Consider the following 15,685-nt stretch of genomic DNA (forward strand, 5'->3'; position numbering starts at 1 on the left):
GTTAGTTTTTCCTATGATTTTTCTAGAATTCAGTTAGCATTATTTCTAAAATATATTGTTACTTGCTGTTAACCAGTGTTAATCAGTGTTAGGAAAGAAGAAATAATAGAAGATGTAGCACTGCACAAGCTGTAGCACATCTAGGGTACAGTTCTGCAGTAGCTAAAGACAGTTTCTGTTCAGGCTACAGTAATAACTTGCAGTGTTGCTGTCACCAACATGAATGTGAAATGGGCCAGTTTTAGTCCCAAATTTAGTTGAAAACTCATCGCCTGTGAGGAATGGGTAACTATTACCTGGTTCACTTTAGCTTGCTGCATGGTAACGTAAGAGGCAGTGCTGCTTCTGCAAGAGATGTCATCCTCTGTCATCGTGGGTGTGCTCGGGATCAGTGAAGTGCAGGCTTACAGCTAAGAAAGAATGGTCTCGCCCTCCGTTGCCAACTTGTTTTTGGTGTCGTCTTAGTGTGCTGGTGTAAGCGTTCACGTAGTTGTGTGCAAGGCTGATCTTGCTGAATACATTACCGTAAAGAGAAAGAAAACTAATGGGTAAAAGGCAGGCAGCACAACCGTTCCTTTTGGTGGCAGCTTGCTTTTGTTTGTTGTAGAAATGGAATTGCACTCTGACATACTGTGTGTGCATGCCTGGAGTTGCGGAGCCTGTATCTGGTGGATTGTTCTTTGTGCTATAGGTGAACCATTTTCTTCAGTTTGTAATGGTGTCTAAAAGCTCTTAAGAAATATTGTAACTGAGCGGTTCTTGAAAGTGCTATTAAAATATTTAAGAAACTTTAAAACATGTGATGTTGCTACTTTCTCTTTGAAAGATAATGACTATAACTCAGTGTATCAGCTTAGACCCAAGACCTTAATCCTGTCCTCAGATCTGTGAAAATGGACTCCGTGATTTTTTTAATATTTTTTTTTGAAACCTCACTAGCTCCTGTCATTTTTTTGACCAGACATAGGACTCAGATTTTGCTACAGTCTTATGATCAGATATTTTAATCTTCGATATGCATTTGTGTGTTGACATGTATATAACCCTGCTTTAAGGTGTATGAGAAAAACTTCTCATGTTTAAGTAAAGCTAGTTTTTAAATTCATGTAAACTTGTTCACTTTTGCCTATATATGAGCCTTAAGTCTTGTTCCTTTCCTCCTTCTTATGTGCATATGCAGTTGTCTTCTTGAAAGTGCTCTGCTCAACTAATGTTCTGATTTCTGAATGACTTTATTTCGAAATATATATGCACATATATATGTGTAATATATATATCTAAAATCATTAGAGTCACAAAATTACTTGCACTCAGGAATTTTTTCCCCCTTTTTGTGCATGAAAGTGTCAACGCAGTTGCAAGTTAATTTCTGTAGGGTTCATCTCTACATGGCTGATATCTGTGTGATTATACAAGTATGTTACGGATGTAATTTGAAGACTGGTTGCACAGGTGTGACTAAGGAATAATTTGGCTGGCAGATGTTGATGGTGTTCTATAAAATTTTAGTCTGGCTTTGTGCTAGGTCAAGTATAATCATTAGAAGGGAAATTTTACAAATGGAAAGTATGCATTCCATAATAGAAGTTGAGATGGATATTCTTCTAAAATAGCACTTGTAAAGCAGTAATTTTAAGAGCACTTTTATGCATATTAAAACCAGCTGCTGCCCTAAACAGCTTCATTTTAAAATCAGGTGTTCCACTTAAGGAAAAGTTGTTCCTTGTACAATCATAATTCTTCCATAGATGTACAGGTGCTCATCTATTAAAGGAGTTGAGTGTGGGGAAAGAGATTATTTTGTGAAGGCTGTTCCTTAATATGCATATGAGGAAGTAGACTTAGGGTTGCCTGTGAAACTTTTAAATTTTTTATTTCCTGATTTTTTGAATGCTTGATCTTCCAACCTGATGTATTTTTGTAACACTCCTGTAAAAGAAAAAGGCTAAAAAGTACTGAAGTTTACAGCTATACTCTGGGTAGTGAGTCATTGTTAGGATTTGATGTTCGAGATTCGGCACTCTAACATGGAATCAAGTTTTAACTTAACTACATAACAGAAGAGAGGACAATATTTTGCAGAGAAGGATGTAGTGATAGGTGTTGAATTTAGAAAGTGCTCATAAAGAGAGCGTGAAGTAGCAGAAAGATACATGTACTCCTGTCATTTCCAAACCATTTATAATATCTTGTGTTTTATTTTCTGATGCAGGCCTGACTTCAGAGTGATTATGGTTGAGTTTTAATTTTGCATGCCATGAAGCATTTTCCAAGCAATACCAATGAGTGAAATAGTGAGTGCATTTTACTTAGCATTTGAGATATACCTGATCAGAATTTAATTGCAATAAAAGAACGTATATTTCTCTTGCCTGAGAGCTCTTTTTCTGCTGAATTTGAATCACTTGCTTCAAAAGCTGGGTAGTTGGATATTCACAAATAAAGCTGAGGGAGGGTTTTTTTGGTAATACAAGGGTTCCTCTAAAGAAAAGTTCCTTTATTTGCTTTCCATAAAATGTCAGTATGGAGTTGATGTCTCAGAAGGAGGCCTTCAGATTAGATATAACAAAATTAGAAGGGTGTTGCCAATGTCTCCCTAATTTGTCTCTTTGATGTACAAAATATTGGAATGAATAGAAGGCAATTATCCATATGTGAGCAGGAGTTAGAAAGTAAACAGTGATTGAAGTTTGACTATTGCTGACTGTAAAAACTGAGATGTTAAATAATTTAACATAGTGTCCTTTAGTGTATAATGATATTTAGTTATTACTGACCTGAAGTAAATTTGAACAGGGTCTACAGAGTTAATTTAGTATCCTTATCAAGTTAATTAATTCCCCTTTGCATTAATGTCTAAGACTTGCAGCTGCTTATGGTATTTTAAAACTTGTAAAAGGCAGGGAAGTACTTGCCTGTGGTGACTCAGAAACTTGTGACAGAGCAGGAACTAAACCCAGGTCTCCCATGCCACAGACTACTGTTCTAGTACCACTAATCCTTTTTTTTTTTTTTTTTTTTTTTTTTGTGGTTTCAGGGAATGCTCAGTCTTTTCATGTAACATGGTGGTCTGTGGAGGCAGCAGTTCAACCCATTTGTTTGCTCTATGCCTCAGGTTGATAATAGTTGCTGGAAGAGTGCTTTATTAGTGAGAAAGCCACATTCCAAAACCGATGTTTTCATGAAAAGCAGTAGAGCTATTGCTCTGTGCAGGAGTGTGACCATGGTAGACTTCTCAGTAGCCAAGTCTGAGAATTTGAGTAACATTGTAATAATGATTTTTTAAAAAGATTTTTAATGGTGGCAGTTGAATCCTTGTGCAATAATACTACAGAAACAGTTGATTCGGAACTGATGAGTAGGGAAAACTTAAGTCACGTAAGTAAACTGTATTGGTTTTAATGGAGGCATGTATACTTCAAATGAATGGATGCTAGAAACACAAGACATGTAGAAGATTGGAGTTTAAAGAAATGAAGTACTGAAAGGTTTGGAACCATCAGAAATGTGAAAATGCCACTGTGTTTTTGCACTTCTTTCAGGTCTTATATTTGTTACAATGTAAATAATTTCAGTGCTCTTTATTTTCTAGCCACAGTATATAAACAAAATACAGAAACCTGCGTCGCATCTTTGATTTCCATAGCTTTCCTTTTGAATTAGGTATCCACAGTAGGAAAATCTTACTTCCAAAATGTAGAAATGTCCGTTTTAAAAATATGGACTTGATCCTTTACATTTAAAATGTTTTGTGCTTTATTCTCTTTGGGGGGGGGTGGTGGTGGCGGTGGTGATAAAGATATCTTTATCTGACATTCTTCTAAATGTTCTTGCTTCTGAAGATTAAATACGTGGATTTAAAAAAAAAAAAACAAACAAAACTTGTAAAAACTCTCTCAAAATGACTAGAGATTCTGTGCAGGTTAGTACTAGAAGTTCTGAAAAATTAGTGATTTCTGATGAGTTAAAAGTTAGGGTTCCAGTGTCACTACTCTGTGCTCTGTGATGCTGGAGGTACTTACGCGTAGATTTCACGTTTGACATGCCTTGGGGCACCAAGATCTGTACTCTGGAATCAGTATCTCAGTTCTCCAAGCCCTCCTCTACATGTTTGCCCTCCACAGGTTAGATTGTCATTCTTCACAGGGCTCCACTGTCATCAGGACTGCATATGGGAATACAGAACAAATTAAGGATTGCAATAATGAATTATTATTTAAGATGGAAATATGTATGAACCTAAGCAATGCACAAGATAGAGAGATCTTTTTAAAAATAGTCAACATACGTAATCGTGTCCTGACTCCTCCTACAGAGCGGCTTTCTGTGTCATGATCAGTCTCTTTTATAGGCCAGGTCCTCCTTGATCAGGTCTGGTTATTTTGATGGTCTGCTCCCTAGTACTGTTTAGTTATGCAGGAAAAATATTGAGCATAAAATAGGTCTTGAATTTGAATTGGAATAGTTATCACAGGAAGACTTTATGTGAAGATGCATCAAAGTACAGGTACTTCTTTCAGTTCAGCCTTATTGAATTAAGGTAGGCACTTCCATGCCACACCCTCTTCCCTCTGTCTGCCACAGACACAGGAATGGTGATGCAATATTGCGTGGCAATTACAGTATGCAGTGAAGAATATAGGTTTTGCAAAATCAGACTGAGGAAAGAAACACAGCCCCCGAATTGTCACACTTGGTAGGATTTGCTGTTAACATTTACAGAGGTCTTTTTTTCCTGTGGTGGTTTTTGTTTTGGTTTTTGTTTGTTTTTTTTTTTTTTTACTAATAGAGTGTAATTGTATACAGAGCCTATCTATGATATCTTGTAGAACAGAATTAAGTGCTTCCTGCTTTAGATACTTCTGAATGGTAGTATATGTTACAGCATGAAAAATAACTTGCTTTTTTTCTGGTGCTGTTACTAATTCACTTTGTAGCTGATCCTCCTGTATGCCTGCCTTACTTTTTATTGCAACATGTTATGTCTGGAACTTTTAAAGAGGTAAATGTCTACCTGTGTATTATGGAAATTACTGGGCTGAATTGTTGTTGGAAGATGATCCTGATGCAGCTCAGTTCAGTGTGCTCTGTGCAGTGAAAGGAAATTAGATATTACTAAAAAATAAAATAAAAACTTTTCCCTGCTATTTTATTGTTTGCATAGAGTTGTCTGTATTTTCATATGAAGTTTTTCTTTATTTTGTTAGATTCTGTAGTTTCTGACATCTTTATTTTGAAACTGGTACTTCTGCTTTATCTCAGTTAGCTTTACTGTGCTCAAACTGTGGCAGGCTGCAGAAAGGCATGTTCAGTTTGGTATCTGAGAAGGCTGGCGTGGGACAGCTGCTGTTTTGAGTTCATACCATAGTTTATCATGCTATGGGTTCTGTATGTGGGCATACTAGAGGTTCAGGTGTCCTATGTCAAGGAAAGCTCTGGCCATTGACTGACTACTGATACTGGCACTGAGGATACAGAGCTAGCGAACAGAGAAAAGAGAAGGCTTTTGTCACAGAGCACCACTTCAGGTACAGTGCAGGGGCGTGCAGCATACAGCTTGGAGCAGTACTTCTGTATCACCATCTTCACGCTGCTGTAGTAGGTGAGATTTGGCAGTGTCAGCGAGATAAGTTATTTGCTTGTTTTTAAAAAGGAAAAATATGGTGAAGTCCAATTTGGAAGTGGTCCATGGTCTTTCTAATGCAAGTGTTTGGTTTTGATTTGTATTTAAAGAATGATTCTTTTTCTCTGTATTTTTGTTTGACTACATGTAATCGAAAAGGTTGTTTCACTAGGTAGTTTGCAGCTTAACTTTCTTTTATTACAAGAGATTACCAAATATCAATAATTTTTGCTATTGTTGCTTATACCAGTTTATTCAATGTATTGCTGCATTTTCTTTTTCTAGCGGTGGCATTTGATAAATTGTTTTTAGTATAGCTTGAATTTTCAGAATTGCCTTTATTAGTTCCCCCAGCTTTTGCTTTCTGTCCTGCTTCCTCTCCTTCCAAACTCAAAAGATGGGGGAGATAAATATCCTATTTTGCTTTACGATTTCTTGATGGTCTGAATGCACAAAGAAACCTGTTTTCTTATTTAATGCTATGTATAATCATAAGACATGTGAAAGCTGGGATGTTCTCTGATTATGCAGTGCAAGAGTGAGTGGTCCAAACTCAGGTTTTTGCTATTGGTCAGTCATTTCTAGTTTTCATTGTAGAATGAAATTTGGGGTTTTATCAGTTAGTCGTTTTTTCTCTGGAATTTGTTCCTCAGCTTGTCTTTCTTTGCAAGACCGGAGTATCGCAGCAGCATAGTCTCTGATATTCCATGCTAACTTGGATCTTGTTTCTCTAGAATATGGAAAATTCTGGTTGGCTAGAGTATGGGTTACTCACTTTTTTAAAATTTACCAAGTTCTTTGTTGCATTTAAAAATGAACGCTATAGTCATAGTACTTGTTGCTTGCTAATGTGATTTTTATGTGGTTGGTGTATATCTTCTATAGGACACTGTTCCTTCTTAATTTTAAAGTTGTTGAGAAGAAAATCTTTGACAGAAAAAAACCACCTCCTGGGTTGATGTTTAATACTCTGGCATAGATAGGCAGGAGAAATAGTTAATGATAGTGATGAAGCACAAGTCAAACAGCGCTCGCCAAGGCTCATGTTTTTGTATTGGATTAGAAACAGGTCACTATAATTTGATGGGCGTAATAATACTGTTTGTGTTTACGTAGTGCTGTTTGTATCTGCATCTGCCACATAGTATGCGTTGAATTTGGAGAAGATCTGAATTGCCCAGCAGCAGTGACTCAATTGGTGATCACATTGTGTACAAGGGAACATATATGATAGCATCAGAAACATGGAGCATTAAGGTCTGGTGGTTCACTGCAGAGGTAGCCACGAAGAGGATGACTGATTCTATGATTATATAAATCCATTGGGATTTCCTTTCCTGATGATTGGAAAGAGGGGTTGGTAAGGAGTGTCTTGAGGTGGAAGAAAAAAACCTACCTGCAATTTCAGGCAGGCTGGGTCACTACGAGGTAGTGGAAATTGTTAATTTTGTATAAAAAGGAGATGAACTGGACAGATGACATTTTGGAAGAGGAAATCATCATGAGACTTGCCTCAATGTTGTAAATTTTTTTTGTCTTGCTTTATAATATTCCGTTACATTGGATTGCTCTGGCTTTTGGTTATTATGCAGGAAAAGAGAAGCCCTGAGGTGTCTGAAATAACAAATAGGATATAGTTAAGGGCACTAAAGAAAACAGTGTCTGGAAGGGTTGAAAAAAATTAATTCATAATTCATGAATCAAAAACAGAGTCTATAGAGACTAAATTGTGTTATGTAGTTGATTAATAATTTATGTCATGAACTGTCTTCTAAAAGTTTTGAAGTAGGCCAGTAGGTACAGCAGCTGTGTGTAAGCAGGGATGTACATTTCTGTGTCCAATGTTGTCAGATTTGCAGGAGCAGGCATGCATTTGATATTAACCATGCCAGGCCTTTGTGACTGAACATCTCCCAAGAGCTGTGAGAGATAAATTGATAGACTTCAAAAGGGGAAAAAACATTGGGCCCTAAAATGTCTTTTAAAATTTAAAGAGAAATAAAAAATACTAATTTTAAAAAAAAATATTCACAAGCTATTCTCTGAGACACTTGTGCGTAATACACCTAATGTTATAGGTGTTTCATTGCTGAAGCGTGGTTTTGGTGGCGGTGAGGGCGATATATAGTATTTTCACTGGAGCCTGCTAAAACCTTTTTCCTTTCTGTTTTGCTCTACGTTGACGATTATGAGCGCAAGAGGGGACAGAGGAAAGATAGATTCCTTGGAAAATTATTTTCAGAAATAGTAAGTACATGTAGTTGAAAAACTGGTTTTTCCATAGTGCTATAGGTGATGTCCTCAACAGTTTAAAACTTTTCATAATTGAGCAGCTATGGTACAAATTTATGGTATCCTAAGAATTTTTAATATAACATTAACCTAATGCTACCTCAGAAATTGCAAGAAAAGTTCCCTACTTAAAATACACTGGTGCCCCTTTTTAATCGGAACAAAGTGTGTTTTTTAATTACCTTCATTCTCAAGATAATATTCACTTGGGACTTCTGTATCAGTAACACTTGCAGTTTCTTGGGCATGATATTATATACCTTGTGTATACTTGTAGATGTGTACAGCCCTCCCTTCTTGTTTCTAAATATACACAGACTTCTTTTTTCTGTTGCATTCATGAAACCTTCCTTGTGCCACCAATGAAATATTGGTGACTCTTTAATCTTTTCAGTTTATTGTTTAGAATATTTTACAGAAGTTATCAATATTGAATTGTACAAGTATCTGATTGTATTGACTAATCTTTCTGTGTTTTCTTTTAAGTTCTTATTTACATCTGTTTAATAAGTATTTTCAACAGTTCATTTAGCTTTTGGGTTTTGACATTCTTTGGCTTATATCGCATCTTGAAAAAAGTAACCTGTCAGTGTTTTTCACTGCTTTGAACACTGTCATGAAATGTTCTCATTTCCAGTCCTCTGTAACAGGGTATTGTTTTTTAAAAAGTCTCATTTTCAAATACGATTGTACAGTTGAAAAAGTTGAAAGATTCTGTATTAATTTGTTGATGGATGTAATGCATTAAGAATGCATTGTGAGTGGAAGTCTCTGAATTCGATTGGTTCTGAAATGTGATCGAAAAAAGATTTTATTGCATCACGTATAGACATTTGTGGTAAGGCATTTTTTTCTGTCCTTGCGTCATTCTTCAGCATTATATAATGAGTTTTTTTTCCCCTTCCAGCCATTAAGATGACTATGCGGAAGTTTTGTGGGTTTTTTCCAAAACTAGTATTCAGTTACCCTCTCCAAAGCAAATTAAAATGTTAAACCCAAGTCTAATCTGCTTGATATGAGTGAAGATTTTGGAGAAGTGGATCGTCTTAACTTGAATTTGTAAAAGGTGCCCTGTATTCCAGTGAAATGCAGGAGATGGGATTTCTAGAATGGTGTCTGAAGCTAACACCTTTGAGAGATGAGAAGCTGAAAGGGTATCAGTCTGTTCCTATATACTGTTAATTCCGTGGCATGTGAGGTACATCTTTTTTAACTTCTCTTGAAACTGCGTTCCTTATGCCTGCACCTCAGCCGAGCTTTTTAAACAATGAATTGACTGCATCTTCCCATTCTCACTGTAATTTTTTTTCTACCCGTCTGGGGTTTCAAAGGCTTTCTCTCCTCAGGCATTGGACGTTACATCACAGCATAGCAAAGAGCACGCAGCATTAGCTAACCTGTTGAAGGGCTCGTGGTTTTGTTTTGGGGACAGCTGCTTTGCTGCCGGAGAGGAAGCCTAGGGCGTGTTTCGGACGCTTCAGAACATGCTCTTAGTTTCTTGAATGCCATTTCTGTGCTGGTTTTCTTCAGCTTTTCTGTTTTGCTTGGAAACTTTGTTGACTCTTAACTGTTGGGGGTGTTACGTATTGCACATCTGTGGGTGAAGCTGAAACGTACCTCATATGGAGTTAGTAGTAGTAATTGGGTGTTATTGCACGTGTTACAGTGCTGATACAAGCTTCCACAGTCTTCCTTGAACAGGACTTGAATTTCAAATAGTAGGACAGTGTTTTTAAAGATAGTTTTCTTTACTTAGATACTGTGGCCTTCCTTTTTATGCGACCAAAACAATTTATTGCACTTTGTTCTCCTGTTGCCTCCACTGAAACTTGCACTTCCACGATCTTATCATCGTTACATCTTTTCTGAGCCCAGCATGTGCATCACGCAAGCATGTTGACTTGGTTTCTAACTCCTTTATCCTTAGACTGTTCTAATTCTTTTAATAGTCCCTGTGGATATTCAAATGTGCCACGTTGTTCCAAATGTGTTGGTCTTTTCTTTTCCTTGAGATTATTGTGCTTTTGCTTAATTGAATAATCTTTATACAAATGGAGAAAATTCCTGTTGAATGGGTCCTTAACAGATCCACATTGGGAGATGCTAATTTGAGCAGTACCCTTGACATAGCAGGAACAGGAAGTGGCATATGAGAGTTTTGAATGGAATCTATAGCTTTTAAAAACAGCTGTTTAGCGAAGATGATCAGATCCGTCGATCCGTAAGTACCTGGACAAGAACTGGTTGTGACACGTGTAAAGCACGTACTGTTGTTGTCCCACATGACCGCGAGGTGACACGCAAAGGGCGCTGTACGCGCGAGTACGCAAGCTTCCGCGTGAGCGCGCGAGGAGCGGAGGCGATGTGCTGTTTCGGGGCCGGAACGCGCTCTGCGGGATGGCTGTTGCGGGGGGGAGGCGCTGTCCGGCGGAAGGGATGGGTTCCCCCGGTTCCGCGGCCGGCTGAGCCCCTGGCGGCGGCGCGGCCGGGGCGGGGTCCGCCTTCTGCGGGCGGGGCCGGGCCCTCCCCTCGAGTGCCATGGCCGCCCGGGGCCGCCCGAGCGGGGCCGCCGCGCCCTCCCCTGCGCGCCCCCGCGGCCCGTGGGCAGCGGCGGGGCGGGGCTTGCGCCGGGCCGGCAGCGGGGCCCAGCCCGGGGCAGCCAATGGCTCGGCCGCGTCGCGCAGGGCCGGGCCGGGCCGCGCCGCCTCAGCCGCTGGCCGGCAGCCGGGCGCGGGGCAGCGCCGGCGGGGAGGAGCCAGCCCGGCCCGGCCTGTCCCGGCGCGGCGGGGGAAGTTTGGGGAACCATTTTGGGGCGCCGGGCCGGAGCCTGGATGTAGCCGGTGGATGCGGAGTGTGCGCGGCCGTAAATGGGGGGGGTCGGGCCCGAAGCGGTAACAAGAACGCGCGGAGCGGCGCGGGGTCCCGCCGGGGGCAACGCCCGGCCTGCGCCCCCCAGCCGCCCCGCGCCCTCCGGGCTGCCCGCGCCCAGCGGGGGCCGCTGCCCCGAGCACGTCTCTTCTGCGCGGAAACGCCATGAGCTCCTTCGCTCCCTATGACGGGGAGATCTGCCTCCGGCTTTCTGTATGCGTGGAAGGGAGTCTTGTGTGCGTGCTTGCCGGGAAGTAAAACCGGCAAGGGGAAAGGTAGTGACTTTTAAATTGCGTTATGCGCAGTATTTTAAGCTGGTTTTGTAGGAGCTGTGAAGCCGTGTCCCTCGGGAGAGCTCGATAGCATGTGTAGTATTTCACCCTTCTACAGAACGGTGCTGAGAATAATTTCATCAACAGGTCGGTGCGTTCTGATGTCATCAAGGGCTGAGCTTTTTTTGATCCAGAGCTAGGAAATCTTAAAATACTTTTTTCCCTTTTCACTCTTTCTGTTGGTTAAACTTTTTCAAATTTGTACAATCTTCTGAATAATTCGTGTTGTAGGAGCTAATACTGTTGAAGGTGATACCTAGCGTACCTTAGTTTGTCACTGTTGCTTAAGAGACTTATTCCCAGTCTTGTGTGCGAATAAAGACCGCGTAATAACAAATACCGCATATAGGGGTTTTTACCCTTAGTAAAGTTTTTGTAACTGAAAATATCTTTAGACTTCATTTCCAGTCTTGTAGTTGTTTTTACTTGGTTTGTAATTGTATGTTTTTGATAGTTTGGTAGGTTAAATGTATTACACTGTTAACACTTTTACTTGTGATTAACTTGTAGTTTTTAAGATAGCCATAAAAAACAAACTTCTCTGGCTTTTCCATCATGTTATATTATTCATCTTTGTGTTAACAAGAGTGATGAAAATGTAGGCTTTGGGCAGGTTTAGACTTGGTAAATTACAGTTTACAGCTTTATCCAGTTTCTTCCTTGCATGCTAATCCCGATGGTTTGGTTCACAAATTCCTGCTCATTTTCATTCCTTGCCCATTTGGATGGTCCTCGGTTGTGGGAAGGTGTGTGTGAAAGCTGGTCACATACAGAAACGATGATAAAACAGGGCTGTACCGTCCTTTTCTCTAGTACTTCCGTAGCTTAGAAAGCTTAAGTGGGAAGTACATCTGTGCGTAAGGTCTTTTGCAAAGTTTGTAGGTTACTTAATTTAACTGTTGAATGGGCTCTGAGAGGTGTAATTAAAGAAACCAGAGCTCACCCGGCTGGTCAGACTGCCTAGGGAACTGGTCTAACACAGTGGTTTTCACCAGTGTTATCTGTGGGTTACTGGGGATCCCTGGATCAGGATGTATAGGTTCAGGTAAGATGAAGCACACACGGTTTCTGAAATGTGTGTGTTTACGATACTTGAAGGGAAGCATTTCTAGAATTTTACATATGAACATGCATGTGATTTCTAAGCTCTTTCCAAGCAAAGAGCGTGATCAGAATTTGCTCTCCCGTGTACGATTATTCTTTGTGTGTAATTTGTTCTAGAGCGTAGCACTGCGGTGTGCCATCATGAGCCTCCCACCTACGGGTGTTGGGGAAAAATAGCAGCAGTGCTCATTTGTCACAGTGGCCTTGTCACTTGAATCTCCTCAACACGCTGGTGTGGCATCACTTCCCCAGAACGTACAATTGATTTGTCACAGATATCTTAAACTTTTCATCTGAGCTGGAATGCCTTACAGTAGGAAAATAAGGCCAAAAGATACAAACATTCCTGTCATATCTCTGCAGTATCAGTTAAGGCCCAGCATTGAAAACCACTGTATGTTTGGGGTTTTTTTCCTGAAGATGGGAACTGGGTATTTCTAAGTCCCAATAAGCCTGAGATGAAGGAAGAGACTTGGGAGGGGTGAGATGACGCTGTTACTGGGCCTGTGAGACTCATAAAATCAGTGACTGATACCGAATCTTAGACACTCATGTTTTTCTAGCTCTGGACTGGGGAGAGGTGCTTCTGTAGAAGAATTTAATTACTGTCTATGATTGCTTTTTGAATGTCAAGGGACAAGTTATTTTGCACGTTGGAATCTCTTAGTTCCTTCGCTTCATGCCCTGAACAGTGTATGTCTTGCAAAAGCATGCACAGTGTGCTGCTTTGAGATATCTAGTCCAAGTATGAGTAAGTTTGTGAGTGAAATGATGCTAAATATGGGAAGCTTGCCTATTGCCTAATATTCCCATGTCAAATAGCAAGGAGATTAAAGATGAGGTTTATTTTGAGAGCTTTATACATACGTGACAGATACGGAGCTGGTGCACTTGCAGAGAACCACTTAAGGTGGTTTGAGAATTTTACTGCGTAATGGAATCGTATTTTGGATAGCATTTTAGTTAACTTTCCTTAACCTGTGAAGGTAAGGTTTATTTTTTTCAAAATGGAGTGTTTATTTTTTCTGGTAGTACTAGTAATTCCTTTTGCACAAGAAGGAAGAGAGTTAGGGGGTGCAGGAAGAAGTGTAGCATCCATAAGACGTGAAGAAATACGGTACTTTTACCGCATCTGTTGAATGCTTGAGCGAGCTGTTTGGTCAGACAGCTGTTAGCTTTTGTCTGGGGACATATGAAAGAATAGAACTTCAGTGTAAATGCCATTGAATGTAAAACTTAATCAACAGTGCCTTTTCAGGTTACTGGAAATGTTTGAGTACTTATATGTGAAATTAATTCTCAAATTTAATATTTTTAATTTCTTGTCTTATTTGGGAAATTTAACAAAATAATTGCTTTGTTTTTCTTTTCTGGTATCTTCACAAATGGTTTAGTTCAGGAAGCTGAAGCAATGGATGTGCTTTACAAGCTATGGGCCTTAGTAACAGAGTAATGAACATGAAGAGTCACTATCCTATCCTGGGAAAAAAGCTGTGTAGTCATCTTAGCTATGTTTTTCCTTGCTACTGTTCTTCAATTTTTTTAAAAAAATATACGGTAAACATGATTACTGAGAAGTTCAGTTCATTTTTTCATTAAAAATGACTAGTTTCTCATCTCACTAAATACACAGCAGCTTAAAATTCAGCCTTAGAATTGTTCCATAGTGCTCCTAGTTGTTACACGCAAGTGACCTGGGTGGAGTATTTTGTAAATGCAATATAAAAAAAAAGCGAACCCAACAACAAACTTCTTTGAGGATTTCAGTTACATTTTTAGCATATCTTTACTTATCTCCCTTGCAGCTCTCAATAGGCAAATTCCATTTCAGAATAATTAGCAGAACGTCTTCAGCTGTTAAATTTGCACGTCATACAAGTGTCTGTATTGTGTGCAGCACAATTGATACTCTACAAGTAATGTATCCAGTTTGCATTACAGGTTTTTTTTGCCTTCGTCTGTATCTATTTTCTTTTGAAGCTTCTTTGTAAATCAAGAAATACTGTATGCAGAGGAAAATAAAATGTGTTTAGATACTCACTCTTTTTTCTCTCTTCTGTTACAGAAATGAGCCGTCAGACTGCTACCGCACTACCTACAGGTACTTCAAAGTGTACGCCATCGCAGAGGGTGCCTGCACTGACTGGCACTACAGCTTCCAATAATGACTTGGCTAGTCTCTTTGAGTGTCCTGTGTGTTTTGACTATGTGCTGCCACCAATTCTTCAGTGTCAGAGTGGCCATCTTGTTTGTAGCAACTGTCGCCCCAAACTTACCTGCTGTCCAACTTGCCGAGGCCCGCTGGGCTCCATTCGTAACCTGGCTATGGAGAAAGTTGCCAATTCTGTACTATTCCCATGTAAATATGCCTCTTCCGGATGTGAGATAACTTTGCCACACACAGAAAAAGCAGACCATGAGGAGCTGTGTGAGTTTAGGCCTTACTCCTGTCCATGTCCCGGTGCTTCCTGTAAATGGCAAGGTTCTCTGGATGCTGTAATGCCACATCTGATGCATCAACATAAGTCAATTACAACACTTCAGGGAGAAGATATAGTGTTCCTTGCTACAGACATTAATCTTCCTGGTGCTGTTGACTGGGTTATGATGCAGTCTTGTTTTGGCTTTCATTTCATGTTAGTATTGGAGAAACAGGAAAAATATGATGGTCACCAGCAGTTCTTTGCAATTGTGCAGCTGATAGGAACACGCAAGCAAGCAGAAAACTTTGCTTATCGACTTGAGTTAAATGGTCATAGGCGGCGATTGACTTGGGAAGCAACTCCTCGATCTATTCATGAGGGAATTGCAACAGCCATTATGAATAGTGACTGTCTAGTCTTTGACACCAGCATTGCACAGCTCTTTGCAGAAAATGGCAATTTAGGCATCAATGTAACTATATCCATGTGTTGAAATGGCAATCAAACCTCTTCAGGCCAGTGTTTAAAACCGTTGCATTTAATTTAGCAGAAACTAGGGTAACCATCTTTGACTGTCAGACAAATTATTTGGTAGATGGAGGGTAGACATATATGAAGGTAAATAAAAGGAAAGGCTGTTAAATTACAGGAAGCAGTTGCATGTAGTAACACTAATATATTTAAAATAAGTCAACAGTAAACCACTGAAAATATATATACACCCAAAATGGGCATCTTTTGTATTAAGAATTGATTCTACAGGAAATATTGTAAAATAATTCTAAAAACTTGTTTGTAGATTGATTGTACTGTTGAAAAGGATACTGTTTCGTGTTTTTGTTTGTGTTTTCTTCCTCCCCCCCTTTGACTGACAAGCCATGTTGAGCGGACTGGTCTCTGGCCGCTGCTTCCCCCCCACCCCCCCCTTTGTAAGTCACTACATAGTATTGCTGCTGTTTGTGTATATTTTTTGTGTATTTGCTAATTTTTATTAACTTCTAGTTTTTCATTAAATAAATATGACTTTCTTTTCTGTAATTCAG

General features: G+C 39.7%; 1 protein-coding gene across 4 annotated transcripts in view; it reads left to right on the forward strand.

The window, feature by feature from the left end:
* SIAH1 (siah E3 ubiquitin protein ligase 1) overlaps window positions 1-15,540 on the forward strand; it is a 68,971-nt gene extending 53,431 nt beyond the window's left edge. For 2 of the 4 annotated variants that reach the window (XM_059824983.1, XM_059824984.1), the window contains exon 2: window positions 14,285-15,540. In XM_059824983.1, coding sequence (XP_059680966.1) covers window positions 14,287-15,135 — 849 coding nt within the window. In that variant the 5' untranslated portion in view covers window positions 14,285-14,286 and the 3' untranslated portion in view covers window positions 15,136-15,540. Of the gene's footprint in view, window positions 1-10,963; window positions 11,059-12,106; window positions 12,123-14,284 lie in introns of those variants that run through there. The other 2 variants (XM_009811568.2, XM_059824985.1) reach the window with 2 other exon arrangements.
* The last annotated feature ends 145 nt before the right edge of the window (window positions 15,541-15,685 follow it).

The sequence above is a fragment of the Gavia stellata genome, chromosome 15, assembly GCF_030936135.1.
Source record: "Gavia stellata isolate bGavSte3 chromosome 15, bGavSte3.hap2, whole genome shotgun sequence".
Taxonomy (NCBI): Eukaryota; Metazoa; Chordata; class Aves; order Gaviiformes; family Gaviidae; genus Gavia; species Gavia stellata.